Source organism: Helicoverpa armigera, chromosome 4 (genome assembly GCF_030705265.1).
Source record: "Helicoverpa armigera isolate CAAS_96S chromosome 4, ASM3070526v1, whole genome shotgun sequence".
NCBI lineage: Eukaryota > Metazoa > Arthropoda > Insecta > Lepidoptera > Noctuidae > Helicoverpa > Helicoverpa armigera.
The window spans coordinates 10,880,866-10,900,545 of record NC_087123.1 but is presented as its reverse complement, the minus strand read 5'-3'; the positions used below and the strand labels follow the sequence as shown (position 1 = coordinate 10,900,545).

The 19,680-nt window shown below is 34.1% G+C and overlaps 1 protein-coding gene across 2 annotated transcripts in view; it reads right to left on the bottom strand.

Moving 5' to 3' along the window:
* Positions 1-840: 840 nt before the first annotated feature.
* Positions 841-19,680, bottom strand: part of LOC110374564 (protein spaetzle 5) — a 33,899-nt gene continuing 15,059 nt past the window's right edge. The window contains exons 3-8 of one of the 2 annotated variants that reach the window (XM_021332316.3): positions 6,993-7,138; positions 6,354-6,562; positions 3,784-4,066; positions 2,708-2,878; positions 1,950-2,120; positions 841-1,753 (exon numbers count right to left, since the gene is read on the bottom strand). In XM_021332316.3, the coding sequence (XP_021187991.3) occupies positions 1,579-1,753; positions 1,950-2,120; positions 2,708-2,878; positions 3,784-4,066; positions 6,354-6,562; positions 6,993-7,138 (1,155 nt within the window). In that variant the 3' untranslated portion in view covers positions 841-1,578. The remainder of the gene's footprint in view (positions 1,754-1,949; positions 2,121-2,707; positions 2,879-3,783; positions 4,067-6,353; positions 6,563-6,992; positions 7,139-19,680) is intronic. The other variant, XM_021332317.3, reaches the window with a different exon arrangement.

Genomic DNA, 19,680 nt, shown 5'->3' with positions numbered 1-19,680 from the left:
CAGACTTCAATGTCCAGATTTCCCCAGTATGTTTTCCTTCAATTTTAATTAGTTATTAATGTCTGACAAAATTAGAAAGTTACTTTAAGACTTGCAATACCTGAAATTGTACCAGTAAATAACTCGAGTTGCACCCTTTCGCATAGAAAGACATGTGCCTCAGCATGCGAATCGATCTGTCCATCCGATTCCCAATGCCCCCACGTTCACGTCGCCTTCAAACCTGTTGCATTGTCGAGTTGCGAGTATTTTGGCGGTCCTATGCGATGCGATGCATGTTTTCCCTCCGTAGGAAGAATTAGGGGATCAAAGACTAGGGAACTTGTATATGTATTAGAATTGTTATCATAATTATCAGGGTTAATTTCTTTTGAGTATAATTAGTTTTTTTCTCGGTAGTTTTAAGTTAATTTAAAAGACTATAGATTGAAGAAAATTTTGCCTATTTCCGAAATTTCCTTAGCCTGGTTAAAAGAATGTACCCTGCATTTTAGTAAAATTTTCAGCATATGGGTCAAAGAAATAGCCCAAGGGAGGTATATGAGTCCTACTTTGACTTTGTATGACTGAGTTTTCAGTTATGACGTTGTGTATTTAGTTTACATAAAAAGTAAAATATTTAACCAGGATTATATATTAAACCAGGATTGATACTTTAAGGAAGAAAAAAAAGCGGAGTCATTTATATTCATATAATATAATTATTAAAAACTAAAATAAAAATTAAATGTACAAAAGAGAGGAATATTTATTCTTGTATCCGCGACATCGTAACATACTGACAAACATACAAACAAAATCAGTGAGATTCACTAGCCCTCCTTTTCACCGTACTCGGCAAACGTAGTTGACTTTTTCTTCCTTACTGCCTTAAAATGGACGTGCGATGAATTGTAAGCTTACGTACTCCTATTCCCGTATGTAACCAACATTTATGTACTTATTATGGGTATGAAAAGTTTTTAAATTCTTACTTTGTAGCCATACACTGACGTTTCATAGGTATTTATTTAGTTCAAATATTTTTTTACAAATATAGTTTTACTCTTAAGAATAATTGCTCAGATGGTATCTGAGAGATCATAATCCTAATACTAATATTGTTACTGTGTCTAAGACTGTATAAGATATTGAAAATATGCATTAACAGAACTAGTTCATTCATTCCAACGATAGTTTAATATCTCGTCTTGTCTGTAGCTACTTACACAATAATATGGGCAAAATGGTGACAATGTGAATTATTTAAGTTAAATATCTAACAAGATTTCATATTGGAATATCTACTATTTACAAACCATCCACTATAAACTTTAATTAATACTTTGTTACACATAATTAATTATAATACTCTGCCTTTAGGATAAAAGCGATTATAAAATGCTTCATTCATAATATTTATTAATATTATATATCTATGTCATGATTAAACATTATAGGGCAGTGAAATTATCTTACACATTCGCAAAATAATACATTAACGATAGTAGTGCCATCTAGTATCAGATAGTCGAACTTTCAACAAAGTGTGAAAGTTCTAGTTTAAATAAGATCACAAGTGATGAATTTTAAATAAATTCAATTGGCATTTGCCGTAAATGTGCATTGGCAACAGCTAGGTATCCAGAAAACATCGGTGTATAGATTTTGACCGTTAGATTGGAGAGCTACCAAACGTTTTTGAATGTATTTTTGTTCACATTTTGAAGTATATCCAGGTGGCACCGAGCATAATCCACTGCATTGTGTTGACCTGTAACGAAACATTAAGGATATAAAATAATTACCTATGTAGATATAGATAAATAATTGGATTGAATTTTTAAAACAAGTTTTAAAACTTTAAATAATGTTGCTACTCGACAAAAGATGGCGCTGTTACAAAGTTTCTCAAGCGCTATGATAGATGGCGCTAAACACAAACTTACAATAAGAAACAAAAAACATACGTGCAAATCTCGGCTCGTACTAATTGAGACATCATATCAGGCATGTTGACCACGTATTTCCAGTTGCCCTTGTTGTTCAAAGCCGCTCTTGGAGTGATGAACTCTGTTCGCACGGAACACAGAGTTTGTTGGTTCGGAGCCTGGCGACGATGGCGTTCCGCTGAATCTTCGCTGTGAAACATCGAATTATATAACAAGAAATGTGTTGTACAGGACAAATAGGCACGGTACATTTGCAATCGGTCCTTACGAACTAGGAAATGAAAGTTGTGAGGTGTTAAAGATTCTGTTAGCTCTTGTACTATAAGGTACCTACTTCCCTATTGTTATTCAAGAGGGAGCCACTTGGAAACAAGACTGATGGTTATTGCAACAGCTTAGATTACTAAGAAAATATAAATAACTCACTACATTGTCACTGAAAATCGCAAGGCATTTTTTCGTTAAATTCGTCTATTCCATATGAACAAACCTCGCTAAAAAGATAGCTTCTTCTTATTCTTCTATCGGACAAAAATGTATCCGGACTTAGGTGAAACGGAATACGAGTAGGTACACTTAATATAACAAAATATAGTTTCTCTTGACTGAACCAAAATGCCGTATATTTGTCTTTTTGTTGGACAGATAATAATTGAACCTACTTTAATATTATAGGACATGTGCCTTGCACCATTACTATGTTTTTGTGTTCTCTCTGTTATATGTTCTATTTTTCTCCTTACAAAAAGGGTAATAAACAAAACTATCATCCTCACTTGGCAAGTCCTAGCGCAATCCTCAGAGCCTCAGCCCCCGTCAGCTTGCGTTTCTCAGCTGCCTTCACGAGCTCAGCGTTGCGCTTGCGCCGCTTAGCACTAACGGTGAGCGTCGGGAATGTGACAGAGCGCTGCACTGTCACGCTGTCGGAACGAGATGGTGACACGTATCTGTAAGGGGATTAGATTGAATTTATATACGCAACTGAATCTCACCAGAAGGTAGATAACTTTCATCTACATAGCAAAACAAATGAACTCAATAACTTTTCTTCAAATTATTCTGATAAATCAGCACTTTTTGAACGTCATAAACAAAAGACAGCCCCCAAATCGCCCACCCTTCGCCACTGGCTATGTGTTTTTGCTGGGAAGAATAAGCAGCTCAACAAACTCCCCAGCAACACGTACATAGGTAAAAATATGTAATAACAATTATTTACATAGATTAGAGAGTTCTCAACAATTTGTCCAGGGCTCAAAACCGGCACTTTGATGGAAACACATAATCAGTCAATTATAATATTCACAAGCCTTGTAATGAAATGCAAGAAATTTCTCCAACAAACATGAATCATGACGCAAAAAGTATGTAAATTCTTCTATAATGTATGTGTTGCTATTATTCTTTCTACTGATATGACACTTGTGATTCCCACAATACTTTTTATCTTTTGTTAGGAATTCTAAATTTATCGTAAATCATTTTTAATGAGACGTTGAAACAATCTGTGTTAAGAAATTAACGAGTTCCTATAGATTTCTATCTTCGAGTGAAAATAGTTGATGTTTCGGGAAGTTAGCGCATCTTTTCATAGGTTGTTAACTTGTCAGTAAAGAAATAAGACGATCACTATTTTGTTGGTAGATTCTACGTAAGTATTAAATGTCCTAGTTATTTTTTTTGAGAATTAAATTGATTCCACTTCGAGAGTCATAAAACTAGGAAGTTTTTGAGGGTGCTGTACTGTATAAATATTGGCGTGAAAGTATAAATCTAACTGGCCTACTTTCAATGATGATTTTGGCATCTAGAAATAGTATGTAATTATATTATATTACATTTTATTACTTACTTCCACCACTCATTAGGGTTATACTGCGACACACCAGAAGAAGGTCGAAACCATTCGTTGTTCTCACCATTCGGGTAGAAATTCGTACCGTCAAAAAACTTATGATCAAAAGGGCTTGGTCTTAGACCTTTGTTATAGTCCACGAAGTTTCTGATGGGATTCCAGTAGCCGTTTGAGGAGTAACCACGGAGACCGAAATTGGAGAAATTGGAATATACGTTGTTGTAGGGAGACGGGTCGCTCGCTGTCGGTGGTTGTAAAGGCGTCTTTTGGGCGAATATGTCTGAAAATAAATTCAAAATTATTTATTTAAAATTCAAAATTATTTAGTCATCAAAAATAATTACAATAAAGTTTGGCAATGACCCTCAAACTAAGCTACAGCCTGTGTCTTGAGGGTCCGAGTAGAAATGATGATTTTGATTAGTTAACATATGTCTTCTTTCTTTCTTGTTTTCTTTCAAGTATAGCTTTAAAGACGAATGATAAGATGTGTAGAGAGAGGTGATTACAATGATGTAAGAGGATGATCTCTCATCTTGCAATACTGATTTGAATGAGGAAATACTAAATGCTGGAATAAGTTTACTTTTAAATAATTGATGAGGCCTATCAACACCATTTAAAATAGCAATGGTTTACACATTACAGTAAAACATGTGAACGGTCCTCCTTCAATAAATATTCGATTGCGTGGACGCAGGTATACTTAATGTCCATAGATAGTTGTCGAATCGATTTGTAAGATTTATTTGCAAGAGTTTCTTCTCACCATAGTGCGTTTGTAGTTTCTGCCTCTACACGACCAGAGAATTTTGGTCACTCGCAAATTACAAAATATATAAAACCTTCACGGTGTTTTGTATGACTGTTTAGCTTAGTATTTTATAAACAGTATTTTTGGAGTTTTCCTAGTGAGTTTTACAAAGTTCAGAAAACTTGTTTTTTTGTTTTACGAATTACTGGATTCTATTTATTGCTACCAAAGTGTAGTCTAAGGTAACCTACTTTTAGAAAGTAAAAGCTTGACCTATGCGAAGTTTCTGGTAATGGGCCATTAGAGCTTATCTTTGAACTAAATGGCTCAATTCCAAATATCGGAAAGGTTATTGAATTAGAGTAGTGTAATAGTAAATGGCCACTATTTAGAATGTATTTGGTTTGCGTGAATAGATTGGCAAGAAACTAAAGCGTAATCTCATTAACTGCCATAAACACGATATTTGCGTTTCTCCTAAACTAATTCCTGATACTTATGTACTAACTGCTGCCCGTGACCTCGACCGCGTGGGCTTTGAGGTACCAAAAAATGCAAAACTTGCTTTATAAAGGTCCGGCTTTAACAATACAGAAAACCGAATTTAGACGTCATTTCATGGATCCAGAAGTATCGAGGATACTGAAAAATATATTTTCTCTGCCTTCCTAAACTGTGATGTTCCAACAAAAATTGTAAATTTAAAAAAACCCCCGACCCAAAAAAAAAGTACGCAATAGTTATGACGAAAGGTTAAAAACGCTAAACCCTATAAAAAGCAAAAAATAACTTTTAACACTACGTAAACTAAATTTTGTCGTGTCGGGGGACCGCTCTAATTCATTACTTTAGATACATGTTTCACGAATGTTGTAATTAGGTAGGTATCATTTGATTTATGTAAGTATTTATGAAGGTAAAAAGCGGTCCCCCGACACGTCAAAATTTAGTTTACGTAGTGTTAAAAGTTATTTTTTGCTTTTTATAGGGTTTAGCGTTTTTAACCTTTCGTCATAACTATTGCGTACTTTTTTTTTGGGTCGGGGGTTTTTTTAAATTTACAATTTAATTTTATTTCATGCTTTTTAAAGGAGCTCCTTAATTTTTCCTTCTTTCATTTAATTTATTTTATCTTAAGAAGGGGTCGCTATATGCGATCTCGGCCAAAGGAAGCTGTTTAACAATCCTCATGACAAACTTGCTCTGGGAGAATTGCACAGATTGAGAATCAATAAAGATTAACCTTTGGACATTCTAGATTTTCAGCAAAAATATAAATCGGTTTATCCGTTTCATTCCGGCATTCCAGGGTTTCATCCGCCACATCCCATTTCCAGTATCAGGTTCTCGTCAATCAGAAACTTGAAGAGAACTCGTCAAGACAAAGTCAACGAGCCCAAACTCGATGGGTTTACTAAAAGGCAGTTCAGGGTTACGTCTCCTACCTTCGTGCCCTAACAGCAGACCAGCTCAGTGGTTCCAAAAGACATTAGTGTTTCAAATTTCACATCCCACATATACTTGCAAGTAAATTGAGCGTGTAACATTCCTATCACATCTAGCAAACGAGCTGATGACCTTGAAGACCTGAACCGATTTCCACCAAACATAGCTAAGAACACTCCCGACTGACATACCTTTTAAACAAAAAAAACCGCATTACAATCGGATCATCCGTTTGGGAGCTACGATGCCACATACACACACACACACACACACACACACACACACACACACACACACAGACACGTCAAACTTATAACACCCCGTCGTTTTTGCGTCGGGGGTTAAAAAATAAAAATATCGCACTCACCATGATTATACCTAGTAGGATACTTTGGATTACTCTTGTGGTAATGAGGGTCATTGACCAATGATATCTGGTCGACGTGCGGCAGTGAGTTGGGTCCGTAGTCATATGGGTAGTCATTCTTCTTCAGAGAGAACTCGTCTCGCGTCTCGTCTGAGAGGAGGGTTTTGATGTCGTATCTGCCGGCTTCGATCAGTTGGCGGATTATCTTTCTGGAAAATGTTTGAAAACTGTTAAAGTTGGTTAAAGGTAGGAAGTATGGTGAGAGTTGTAATGTAATGGGATGTAAAATTATGAACCGGCAAGGAACTCCTTCACCACTGGCAGAAGGTAGGCTGTAAAATGGATGAATTGAGCTGTCTAAAAGATATTTCAAGAAATTCAGAAATTCACTGTTGATATGCACGTAGAGTACACTTCAAGCTCAAATGAACTCGAGTATCAATTCAAGCTAACGTAGTATTTGAAAGTTTGTGATCAGGCTGAACTACATATTACGGATTTAGCTATGGATAATAACATTACTTTTAAAAGCTCAAAGTTTCAAGTAAATATAAGGCAGTTTTTGACCTGATTAGTTACTGTTGATTTCATGGACAAAAATTTGGAGCTAAACATTCATGAATAGGTGTATCAACTTACTCAGGATAAGGGTCGGGGTGCACGCAGTACGTGAGGCCGGGCTGCGCACACGGCGGCGTGCGGCCCGGGGGCGCAGGCTCCAGCACGCAGTTGTGTCCGTAAGGACAGTTGTAGCCATCACCGCCGTGAAAACATATACAGACTATCTGTGGACAAAAAAGAAGAATAATGTCAGATCTACATTGCATAGCATGAGTATTTTTTATGATCAGAAGAATTAGATGAAAGTCCAGCCTTGACTGTGAGATTCCAAAGAGTTACTGGTTCACAATGGACTTCAGAGAAAATGGATAGGTTAATCAGATTATGTAAAAGACGTAGACTTTAAACTGCTGTATCATCTTGTCATCATCATTACTATGTCAATTGCAGATGTCATTACCTACTTTGTCTGTGTCGGGAGACACGCCCAGTGGGAGGGGCTTATCATCATCTGATGGTTGCTGGACAGAGTAATGATAATGATATTTTTAGACCTAATTTTTTTTTTTGTTTGCCTATATAAAAGACAAAAATACGCTGACTGACAATATTTTAAGTCGCATCGTGAGAATTAAACGTAAATGGGTACCTAAATTACATTGTGGTACAACTCTTATTTGAAAAGTTGAGAATACCTCGCCTTTGTACCCTTCAACTGTAGATCACTTCAGCCTATAAATAGAGTACTTATTTTCCTATAAACAATATTCAGTTAAAATGTAATCGAGTCCAAGGCCTTCGCATTTCTGGCATCCGTTAATCGCTTTAAAATAGAGTATAAATAAAGCTGTTGAAAACAATAATTAATACCAACCGCTTTATGCATTAAAAATACTGTATAGGTATCTTAATCAAAAATAATATTCTTAATTGATGACGCTTGATTTAAAAGTTGATAAAAACTTAGAACAGAATTGGAGTCCTTTGAAATCAAATTTAATATTTTATATTCAGCATATATCGATATTAACTTCGAAAGAACTACCTAGTTGTTTACCTACAAAGTTTATTTTTAGCATGTTTTGGCACTAACTTTCACTAAGTTATATCAAGTATACTGGAAAAACCCTACACCACAAGATATGTAGATTGTCTATTTCTCTTACATTAGAGCTCACATGTATTCCGAAAGAGCTTCAACTAAATGTTTCCGTATTTACTTAGATATTTATTGATAGTACGTTTTAAGTGCCAATAACATTTGAATTTTCCTTTAAATATTTTATTTGTTCGAGACACATGTGATTGAAATCTTATAAGATTTAAAATAATATCTCCGGAATCTTGTAAGATTCTATAGACATGTCTTCTAATAACGACTGGTCCTTTCTACGATGACTAACGGTCAAATATAGTATAAGCAGCCTTTAAATTATTTCTGAGTGCAAAACATAGCTTTACAAAAAGTAATACAATGCTTAAAATTTATGATCTAATTTGGAAGTAAAGTTAATAAAGTCTTTATGGGTGCCTTTCTTTTTAACTTTAAAAAAACATTCATCAAAAACCAGTGCTCCAATTAAAATGAATAACTTGCATAATGATTCAGAGTTCTCACAAATAATGATGTAAGTTGCGCCTGCGTCGTGGGACCGCCCACTTTTTGGCATAAATGTCAATGTCGCGGTTAGACACTGGGATTAGACTGCCATACTATATCAAGCTGGTCTACAATTTTCGGATAGGCACACTTTTTTATACCAATTTTTCCTCATTCCACAGGAACCCCAACATTACAACCCTTTATTATTGTTAAAGTATAGTTTCTTTTCTCCTTCTTCTCTTCCGCACATATTCTAATCCTAATTCTCAATAGTTAGGATTAGAATATTTAACTTAAAGAGACACTTGTTTGACGACACCACTTTCCGGCTTGCTGTTTGCTTGCGTTTGGGTGCTCCGTGCTGCTCTCCTCACCGCTGCCACTGTGGTGAAGCTGTCAGCAGCCTTGGACACCACGGCTTGTCGTGCAGCAAGCAGCAAGCAGCAAGCAGCCGCAGCGCGGGACGATTTGCACGGCATGCGAATATCAATGACATAATCCGTCGAGCTCTTGTTGCCGTAAGCGTTCCAGCCATATTAGAACCCAGTGGTCTGGCACGCGACGATGGCAAGAGACCAGACGGTATGTCGTTGTTCCCGTGGAAGATGGGTAGGTCTTTAGTATGGGACGCGACCTGTGTCGATACTCTTGCACCATCCCACCTTCCTAGCTCGGCGCGATGTGCTGGTTCCGCTGCTGCGGCTGCAGAGAACCTCAAACGGCGCAAATATAGCACCCTGGTTGGTAACTATACCTTTGAGCCGTTTGGGGTTGAAACCCTCGGGCCGTGGGGTCCAAGTGCTCATCTGCTTTTTAAAGATCTGGCAAAGCGACTTGCTGACACTTCAAGTGACCCAAAGGCTGGTTTTTATTTTGGTCAAAAATTAAGCATTGCCATCCAACGTGGCAATGCTGCCAGCCTCTTGGGTACACTCCCGGTGGGCAGCGATGAGGAGTTTTTTGATGCCATTTTTTAGTTGTATATATGTATAAATAAGGATTTTTTTACGTCATGTAAATATGTATCACATGTATAAAATATAAATGACTTTAAACTGAAAAAAAAAAAAAACTTAAAGAGACAACTTAACTAACGGGAAACTTTTATAAGACAAAAAAATCGTCACCACAAATTATATTACTTACCTACATGTACAACATCAATCAAAAACCGCCACCAACAAACCACATCAACAAAATCAACCTAAAAACAACACAGGTCCGTAACCAACAACAAACACGCCGCTTCACTAATCTGCGCGCACTCATCGCGCATGCTCGTCGCGTAAACGAAAGCGATGCGTTAATCTGGTTCTTGAATAAACCATCGACTTCTCACGCGTGGAAAGCTAAGACTTGACTACTGATGTTCGATTGTTTTTTTTAAGTTGAGGAAGACTTCAAATTGTATGTGAGGGTTTTCCTATTTGTTTTATTCAGTTTGGAGTATTTATACATGCTTTGATGTTAGTAGTGGATGTTTTAGGTGAGGAGTTCCTCAAGGAACAGTTCTTGGTCCTCTATTGTTTATAGTCTTTGGGTTATGAACCGTATTATTATATAATAAATATTACTATATTTACATATCTTTGAGTTATATTTCGACGGTAGTAGAACCTTCATTTTATTTTTCTAGTTTGAAAGTAGTGCTGATAATTACAATAACATCAAGTTACATACAAAAGTTGGAGGAAGGTTTATGTGAAATATTATTCACAAAAGATTCCTTTAAGCCATAACTTTTCTCATAGGTAAGAACGCTTTTACATATTCAATAGAAGTGTTGCTTTTGCAACAGAATTGCAATTCAGAGATTCAAATTGATACGGGATTTGTCATCAGATGAATGTAAACGTCGTGCGAAATTCGTGAATACAAAATGAGTAGCGGCACCTTTTATCTTTCTGAGTCGGCGTTTAATAGTTATGTTGGATGGTGCATTAGGATACTATGTAGGTCCGTGATGCATCATTAAATAGTTTACTTCTATTTAAAATAAGAGATCTTGAGTTAAATTTCAAATGTAGGAGTAGGCAGCAGTAATAAAAACATGACAAAAAAGTTAGTTACGATTTGATAATATTGTGCTACTGCAGACACTCATAGTACTTATTTTTCAAACTGTATAAATCGACCACCTTTGTATTAATTTGGACATCATTAAAACTTTCTGAGGATAAAAAAGGAGAGTGTATGAGACTTTTACTGACTAAAACCCACCTACGTTCCTTCCTACGTCCCTTCGTGTTCTTTATGGGACCACACGGTAATTCTTTCAAACAATACCATAGGTATAGCTCGGGATATTGAGCGTCTCTGTCGTGTACACTTTTATTGACCTATTAAAATAAATATTAGAAAAGTAGATCATTGTCTCAGCCTTTCCATCAATCAGTCGTGAAGGTCTCATTAACCTTCGTTTGCTGATGTGTCAAATTACTCACTATTGTCATACAATTGTCACTTCTTCTGATTGTGACAGTTCTTATTGAGTATTGTACATTGTTTGATAACCTCGCGTTTTGGTGACTAATGGCGTATTGTTGCAACAGGATTGGTTTCATAGCTTTTACTGAAGTGGTTAGTTTAGGGCTTTTGATCAATTAACAGCTTAAACTTATTTTAAAGGGTTTCTTGCCTGTTTATAGATATATGGGAACATGCGCTTTGCAATAGTTCCAACCTTTCTATTGACTAACAGCGGCTCTTGGACCAAATCATTTACACTTAATATTTTGGTAGGTTACAGATTTAATATTTTCTCAAAAGTTATAATTTTCACTCTATTGAAAGAGCCTTAGTTAGGCATGCCCATTTTTGATAGACGTCGTATACTTGACTTTTCAAAAATAGGCAATATTTTCTCTTGTTCTCATACTCTACGTATTCGTTTTCTTTCCACATATGAGCCTAAGGAACCTCTAATATCTTATAAAATACGAAGGAACACAAAAGTAGTTCATAATTAACGAGTTAATTATCTCGTACTGCGTTAAACTGTCGTAATACTCGGAGTAACGTAACAAACAAAGCGATCTAAAATCTTCCGATTTTTTACAAATATTATCATAGCTGTTGCATTGTTCGCGAGACTTCCTCTTACCCGGCCGACTTCCACAGTACGCACTGAGAGTATTAATTCGATTTAGGGATCCTTTGGAATTTTGATAAAAGCCGTTACATAAATATAATTATAATTTAAAAAATCTGTTGAAACTATGAGCGATTGGTATTTTCGATTGCAAAGCCAGGCCTTTTCCAAGATATCTTTTTAGAATCGTAAACGAAAAATGAATAAAATTACCTCATGATATCGATTTGAACTTTATGAAAATTTCTATAAATTTTTACATCTAACTAGCATATTGAATTGTAGAGAAACATAAATTATTAAACTGTCAGGAAGCTCCAAGCTATTGATGCTAAAGACTTTAAAAATATCTGAATAAGACTTTTCAAAAATTCGATGACTTTTCCATAATTCCAATTGCAATAGATTGTTTGCATGGATTGTAAATAACTCATACAAAACATTTAACAATCTACGGAACACCTTCATCTCTCATACACAGTGGGGTTCAACCATATACGACTGCGTTACATAATGTGCATTGAATAACAAATTGCAAACTTGTAATTACATGTAACCTGTAATTTTATGTAAACGTGTTAGAGAATTGCTCTGAAACTATTTGAGATTCAATTTGTTCACGGTTCTGTGGTTAAGAAAGTACAAAAATTATCGTATTAATGGCAATAATATTCTTAATAAAAATAACCATCATTAAAGCATGGTTATGCAAATGTATTTTTTTGGGTTAAATACAAAATTAAAGGAAAATGGATTTTGTTATTTTTATCTCTTTCTGTAACAATTTTTAAGTATTGATCCTTATCCAAAAGAATTGTCATATAAAATTAGACAGATTTATTTTAATTTTTTTGTTCGACATCAATACACACTGGTCCAAATGCAGTATACACATTGGGAGTGGAGTTTAATTTCTTAAACTCTTTATCTCTCTCTCTGCAACAAAACACATAAGAAGTTACGAAGAGAGGCGTATCATTTACCATTTATGAAGCGCTAAAAGATAGCCTTACCTACACCAACACCCCCAACTTACACTATTCTGAAAGGCAGTAAACTGCAAACCACAGTATGGCATTGTCTTTCTTACAAACTAGTTCAAGGGTGAGGTCTTAGCATCCGCCTTTACATAACTGATATACAAACTATATAACTATGTATACGTATAATCTGAACTGCTTTTATTCGGTATTGGTGTCGAATAAGCGCGGAATTTCATGAGATTGCACGATTTATGAAATATTTGTCCACTGAGCCGCGGATTGAATGAATCCGGGTTGTAGTACAGTTGGTAGATAGGATTTAGCTTGTTGCAATTTAGGGATTTGCCTATGACATAATTAATTATTATAAACCAATAATTGTGAAACATACTACTTATTTATTCTTTATTGCACTCTTAAAAAACATATACAGAATTAAGACAGTTTATGTAGGTACAACGGCGAGCTTAACCCAGAATTGGGTTCACATTTTATATTACTGGATTGAGAAAAATAATTTAATTTAAACAAATCTTAACAAAAAAACACAGGGGCCATACACCTAGTTTTCTTTTGTTTTGAAATAACAACGAACCTAGTGCTCCAATTTTAAAACAATCAAGTTTTAAAAACACGAAACACTTTTAGAAAGTGTAGAACAAGTCGCAAATAACAAAAAAACTGCAATAAACACAAATCCGAGTGAAATCCGACGGATAACATCTTCAGCGAGCTTGAATACTAAGTTACGTCCTTGGTAGGTGGAAACATACGGGGAGGTGTTGTGAGCGTGTACGCAATGGTATTGGTGATAGGTTGGAGTCTTATCAAAGGTATTACAGGTAAAGGTAACAATCATAGGTATTCATTTTCATATACTATGTTATTATTCCATATGTAGCTTCTTGAAATTAACTATTTTATAATTGCTTTTTTTTTTCATTTTCACTGACGAATCTTAAATACACAGTAATCAAAGGGTAATTAAAGCCCAAAGCGCAAATTATGTATTTCCCCACAATGTACATAAGCCAATAATGTAATTGTTGTCTGATCCTTCGAGAACTGGAGTAACTGAGCACAGTGAGCACAACAAGAATCAATGATAAAACAATATTTAGAAAAATCGCAAACGTGTGTATCGTCGTGTAACCTACCTAATTCCTTGTCACGTATGTTTCCAACTAATGCGTTTAGTACGAGCACGTTTGAAATCGCTTTCTAACATTCGTCACTTTTCCGGAAAACTGATACTTGTGACATTTCATAAATATGTCAACAATGAGTCAGTTTTAGGAGATACTATCTCGTAACCGGCTGGACTGTAAACAGTAATAGTTAAAGGTTATGTCGACTTGTCTGTTTATGTGCGTTTTGTTTCGCAAACTTAGCTTGTTTTGTACAATATTTACGTATAACGTGACTGCGGTACAGCAAAGACATTGAGGGTTTTAAAGAGGTCAAAAAGTTTGGTTCAGTTGATGTGTGAAAAAAAATAAAGAAGAAACTAAAAAAATTGGACTAAAAAAACGTCTAGTAAAAAAAAACGCAAAGTCTATGAATCTATGGTCTAAAAAAAAATCTATAAATCAAGGATTTATCAAAATAACTATTCTCAAAAGAAAGGAAATTACCTACTTTAAATATACTCGTAATATCAACTTTACAATATGAATGAGGAAAACTCAGATTAGTAGACCAAATCATCAAAATTATGATAATTACTGTGATTTCATTCAAGGTCGCATAAAACTTATACCTAAATAAACTGTGAACCAGTTTAATGCAAAACGATATATGTTGCTAAGCGTTTGTTGCTAACTGAAAGCATAAAAATGTGGGTTTTGGTAAATTATTAGTTGTTTTATTATAATATCAGAAGAAATTTATGGCTATGAAATCAAGTGGGTATATAATAGATCGATAAAGGTATGTGTGATTATTTAAATCTTTAAAAAGATCGCCGCTTTCGTACTGATTACATACCTATTATAATATTTTAAAGAGGAAACATTTTTGTATACTAAAGGCTCTGAAACTAAAGGACCAATCAGTGTTGGAACAACACTATTGCCGAATAACATAGGCTATATTTTATCCGGGTACGGAAAGAGTACCTAAATAAACTAGTTTTGTATAATTGTCGAAAGCTATTTATATTATTTAATATTATTTCTATTTTATCGAGTCTAAAGTCCTTTCAGTTTAACATTGTAACACTATTAGTCACGACCAAATTCCTAAGCTGTCGTGAAAACATTAAATAACTATTGAAATAATGACCAATTGTTGCAAGTTTTCTAAATATAGGATAATATTATGTTAATTACTTAATGGATTTGAAGCATAAACACGGATAGTTTATTACGACAAGCGTCGAATTATAAGTTAATGTTTGTTTAATTTATTACGATACTAAGTCATAACTTAGTTTGTAGGTACTATCGAGAACAGAAATTGTTGCGAAAACTTTAATATTTATTAATTTTTGACAAGCGTTTTTAATTAACGTTAACTTTATATATTTTATGTCACTTATTTGTTATTTCTATATTCTTAATTCTTTTATATACAAAAACTGAAACATGCTATAAATACATAACATAAATATTATTACAAATAAACCTAATACTAAAATTCTGCCCTTAGAATGAATTATGCTAACAACTAATCTATTACAAAATAATTAAATAAATTAAAATTTAAAAACATGTTATTTTCCGACACTGAAGAAGTTACGCGGACATATTTGAAACCACACAAAAAAATGCAATTTCAAAAATGTCCTCTTACACAGGAACAAATCATTGAGCAACGAACACTTGTGTGCTCGCATACCCAGCCTCGCTCCACTTGCATACAATTAGAACGACAATAGACACTGTTTGTACAGCCTACGGACAGTCGCGAACACAACCTACTCACGCTTAACACGAAGTTCTTAACCGATTTCAACAAAGTGAAATTGTGATGCGACACAGATTACTAAATATCCTTTTTGAAATGACTGTATTGTTATTTTTTCGTAAATGTTTGTTCTAGTGTCAAAAGGTTTTTCCAAGGAATGTAATGTATGTGAAAAGCGGAAATTGATACTATAGGTTTTTGCATTTCATTTTAAAATATGATTTCCCTTATCAGAAAAAAAAAATAAGTTGGAACTTTATATTTTTACTTAATAGCTTGACTTTTCGAAATTATTTATATCCTGTATTGGGTCAATTTAATCTAAGAAAAAGAATCGATTTCGTTTTTTTTATTGAACCATTAATTTATAAATTAAAGAAAATAAATAACCATTTCTCATTGACACATGGACTTCATGTTTGTGCTTTGCTCCATAAACTGTGTTAAGGCTAGCTGAAGTTAGAAAAGGCTCTATACAGGTCAGGCATTGATCAATATGATTTATTATACAGGAAACACCTACTACGCAAAACCAATAGACATTCCCTAGTCATTCTCAAGTCTATAGGAAATAGTAATTAAAAACAATTGTGGTTTTATCATAGATATCCATGCAATAAACGCATTCTATGTGCAAATGAATATTAAATTCTAAGATAAAATGAAGGCAATGTGATTAATTAGTTGTCTCATAATTATTTATAACATAACACTGATACTGATTCATATTTAATAAATTAACTAGATACCAATGTCAATCAATGCGTATAAGTGATCTGATTAAATGAATGAAATTAACCATAATAGTAATATTTTGACAAAACATATTATTTTGAGTTAACGATAAATATACAAAGAATAAAGATAGTTTATGTACCTACAGCGGCGAGCTTAACCCAGAATTAAAGCCATAGAGAGATTCGATAGATACTTAATAAGGTGACCGATTTTATGTACCTACAACTTGTCTATGAAAACTAACTGTGGAACCAATCAACCAACTAAGAATGAGAGCTTACCCATATTGTTAGATAATCTAATACACAGTACCAATGTGTTTTTAGTATTCATTATAATTCTAAGAAATGTCGAACCATAACGCGAATAATTGCTTTGACTTTGATTTTATAATCACTGTCATACGGTTTCGCTTCTGGTTCCGTAGTACCGGTAAAGATCGTGGCACACATATCAACTGGGAAATGGTATCGGCCTACTGTTAGGAAACGAGGTGATAACGTGACGATTGGTGTACGTTGCAGTAAGGAGTTTGATACACCCGGAGCTGCGAGATGTTTCGAAAAAGTTACCGCGACCCTGGTACACAAAGGGCTCCAGAAGGAAGAAAGGTGGCTTTTAGTCTGTAAAAGTCTGACAATCCTGGTACAATGGCAGCGGGATCTGAGTATTATAATTATGATCTTACGATTTTCAGCCTCAAAAAAAGGGAATACAAATTATACTGAACAGTTCGCCTCGATACAGGAACGATTCCTTTCCGAGTTGATATATGTGTTACAACCCTAAATCGGTTGTTAAAAAAATCGATTGATAGATTGATTGATTGATAACGTTGTCACAATGACTTGTTATTGTAAGTAGCTTGTTGTTTGTTAAATATCTTGTTCGATACTGTTTGTTGCATGTGTAATGAGTTGTAAGAACTTTTTATTGTCCTTTGATTGAGATTTTATCGCAGTTCCTAGAAGTAATCAAGTATTTGAATTGAAAGTTAGTATATTTATTTGTCCTGGATAAAAAAAGAATTTGTAATCAGTCTATTTTTTCCGGTTATTTTCTTATAAAATGTTATTATATTGAAGCCTATCGGATATACTGTTTTTAATTATCATGAAATCAAAGTATGCATCCTACCGACATTTAAATCCTTTCATTCTATAAAATCGACTCAAAGAACGCGAAATACAAAGGTTTTGTTGACACTTTGTGTAAAGGTCATTCACCCAGAGTTTATAGCAATTCTCACTAATTGCGTAAAAGGGAACAAACCTTACAAACGCGTTAGTCGAGAGAAACGTTAAAATTGTCTATGGTAGGTTATGATTTATGCTAGCTTCTTAGTTTAGGACTCGTGAATGACGGTTACATAAAGTGGGTAAGCTTACCTGTCTCATAAATTAATTTAAACTTAAGTACCTACATCAAATTAACATGGAATATTGGTCATAATTACGTATTACTGAAATAGACATGAATTACTGTAATGCCATACGTATTATGTAAATACTAAAAGGATACCTAATAGTTATCTTATCAAGCATTTTATTTAATACTGGCCGTTTTCCCGTGGTTTCACTCGCACCTTAGTGGAACCGGGATAAAATATAGCCTGTGTTACTCGGGAAGAGTGCAACTTTCCAACAGCAAAATCATTTTTTAAATCGGAACCGTAGTTTTTGAGTTTATCCATTACAAACAAACTATATATATTTTTTTTTATAGATCACGTAAAACTTCGCTCTAAATTGCACCCCGTTTAGTAAGTGTTTAAATATTTAATTCCTACAAAATTAATCACCAGCATATCAATAAGAAAAATATTTATTTTTAGATTTCAAAGCCTACTAATAAAGCATTATCAGATTGTCTGTCCGTCTACTAGTTACAAGCAATCAAGCGCTGACCACTAGGAAATCCGTTTACAACCGACCGTAAATTAACTTGTACACTCGATCGCAAAAGTGATTTAGAGATAAATTATTACGTTATTAGATATGTATCAAATATGTATGTCAGATAGATTTTTTTTTCGGCTTGACATAGCAAATTAATACATTTATGAATTATTTACTGAACTTAAAAAAAAACTGGTACAATCTTTGGTCTGCTTGTAAAGGCTCTTAAACACTCCGCGGGTGAAACAGACTATATTTTTTCGGGAACGGATAGAATTTCCCGGACGCGCATGCATTCGCTAGGAATAGCTAGTATGCAATAATTAGCTAAATATTTTAATTTTGCCAATAGTATTGATTCTTGATTACTAAACTCAAGACACGCTTAGATTCAACTCCTATGTTCACACCTACATTTATTGGTCGATCGATACCTACGTATCGGGTGATTTTTATGGAACTTTCTCTAAATGATTGATATCTTCACTAATTGACAGTTTGTTGTTTTGCATCATAAAAGAATTGATTGCTAACTCTCGATTTTTAATTAAAAATACCAATTATATAGGTATACTTACTATATGAATATTTTTATCATATAAAAATATATGTTCAGTAAAAAGTTAAAAAAATGCTGAGCTGTAGTTTTTAATAAGCACGAGTATATTATTTTAATAGTAAAAAACATTCATCTTTTTAGAATAAAACTAACATAAAAGTTCATGTACCGCATATAAAATTATAAATGCTAAAGTTAGCTGCTCCCGGATTTTCAAGTTGCATGACCTAAGTATAATAACATACACAATAAATGAGTTAAAGACTTCAAAACGATACCAATTTTAAAATTATTTCATTAAATTATACGTATCACTGTATTTAGAACTTACAATTCAGCCTTAGGCTAAAATAAATAATCGTGACCAACAATAAAACGAATCAGATATTAAAACAACACAAAAAAAATAATAAGTCCCATAATCTGTCACCATTCTTTTTTGCATTACAAACTTTTTGCTAATTACGAAACAAAGAGTAGGAAGCTGTTTTTTTTTCTAACGACTTCTGTTCGTGACTGTACGTTATAAAATGTCGTGATTGTCCAATGGGGACAATATGCAGATAAATAGAGTTATTGATTTATAATTAAATTGTAACAATAATATGCCACGCCCTTTCGTGAGGTAGCCATGAAAATAATCGTATTATTAGTTAAAGTCGCATAATAAAATGACAAATGGTTCTGCAAGGCTATTTATATTGGCACGCGGGATTGTTAAGCTTGTAATTTTTTTATATAGGATATAGAGCATAGAGCATGTCTATGGTTAAAGCCTAATCCAGGAAGTAATTTACAGGTTTGGTTCATGTTGATTAACGAACAAAAAAATCTAATTATAATAAGCAAGGGAGTTGGAACACTGGTCGATTATTTTGAAAATAAATAATTACACTCTAGGTGTGATTAGACCAATTGACGAACGCATTTATTGAAATAACTTAGTTACTTTTCGGGAAAAAATGTATCCCACCAAAAACATTAAAT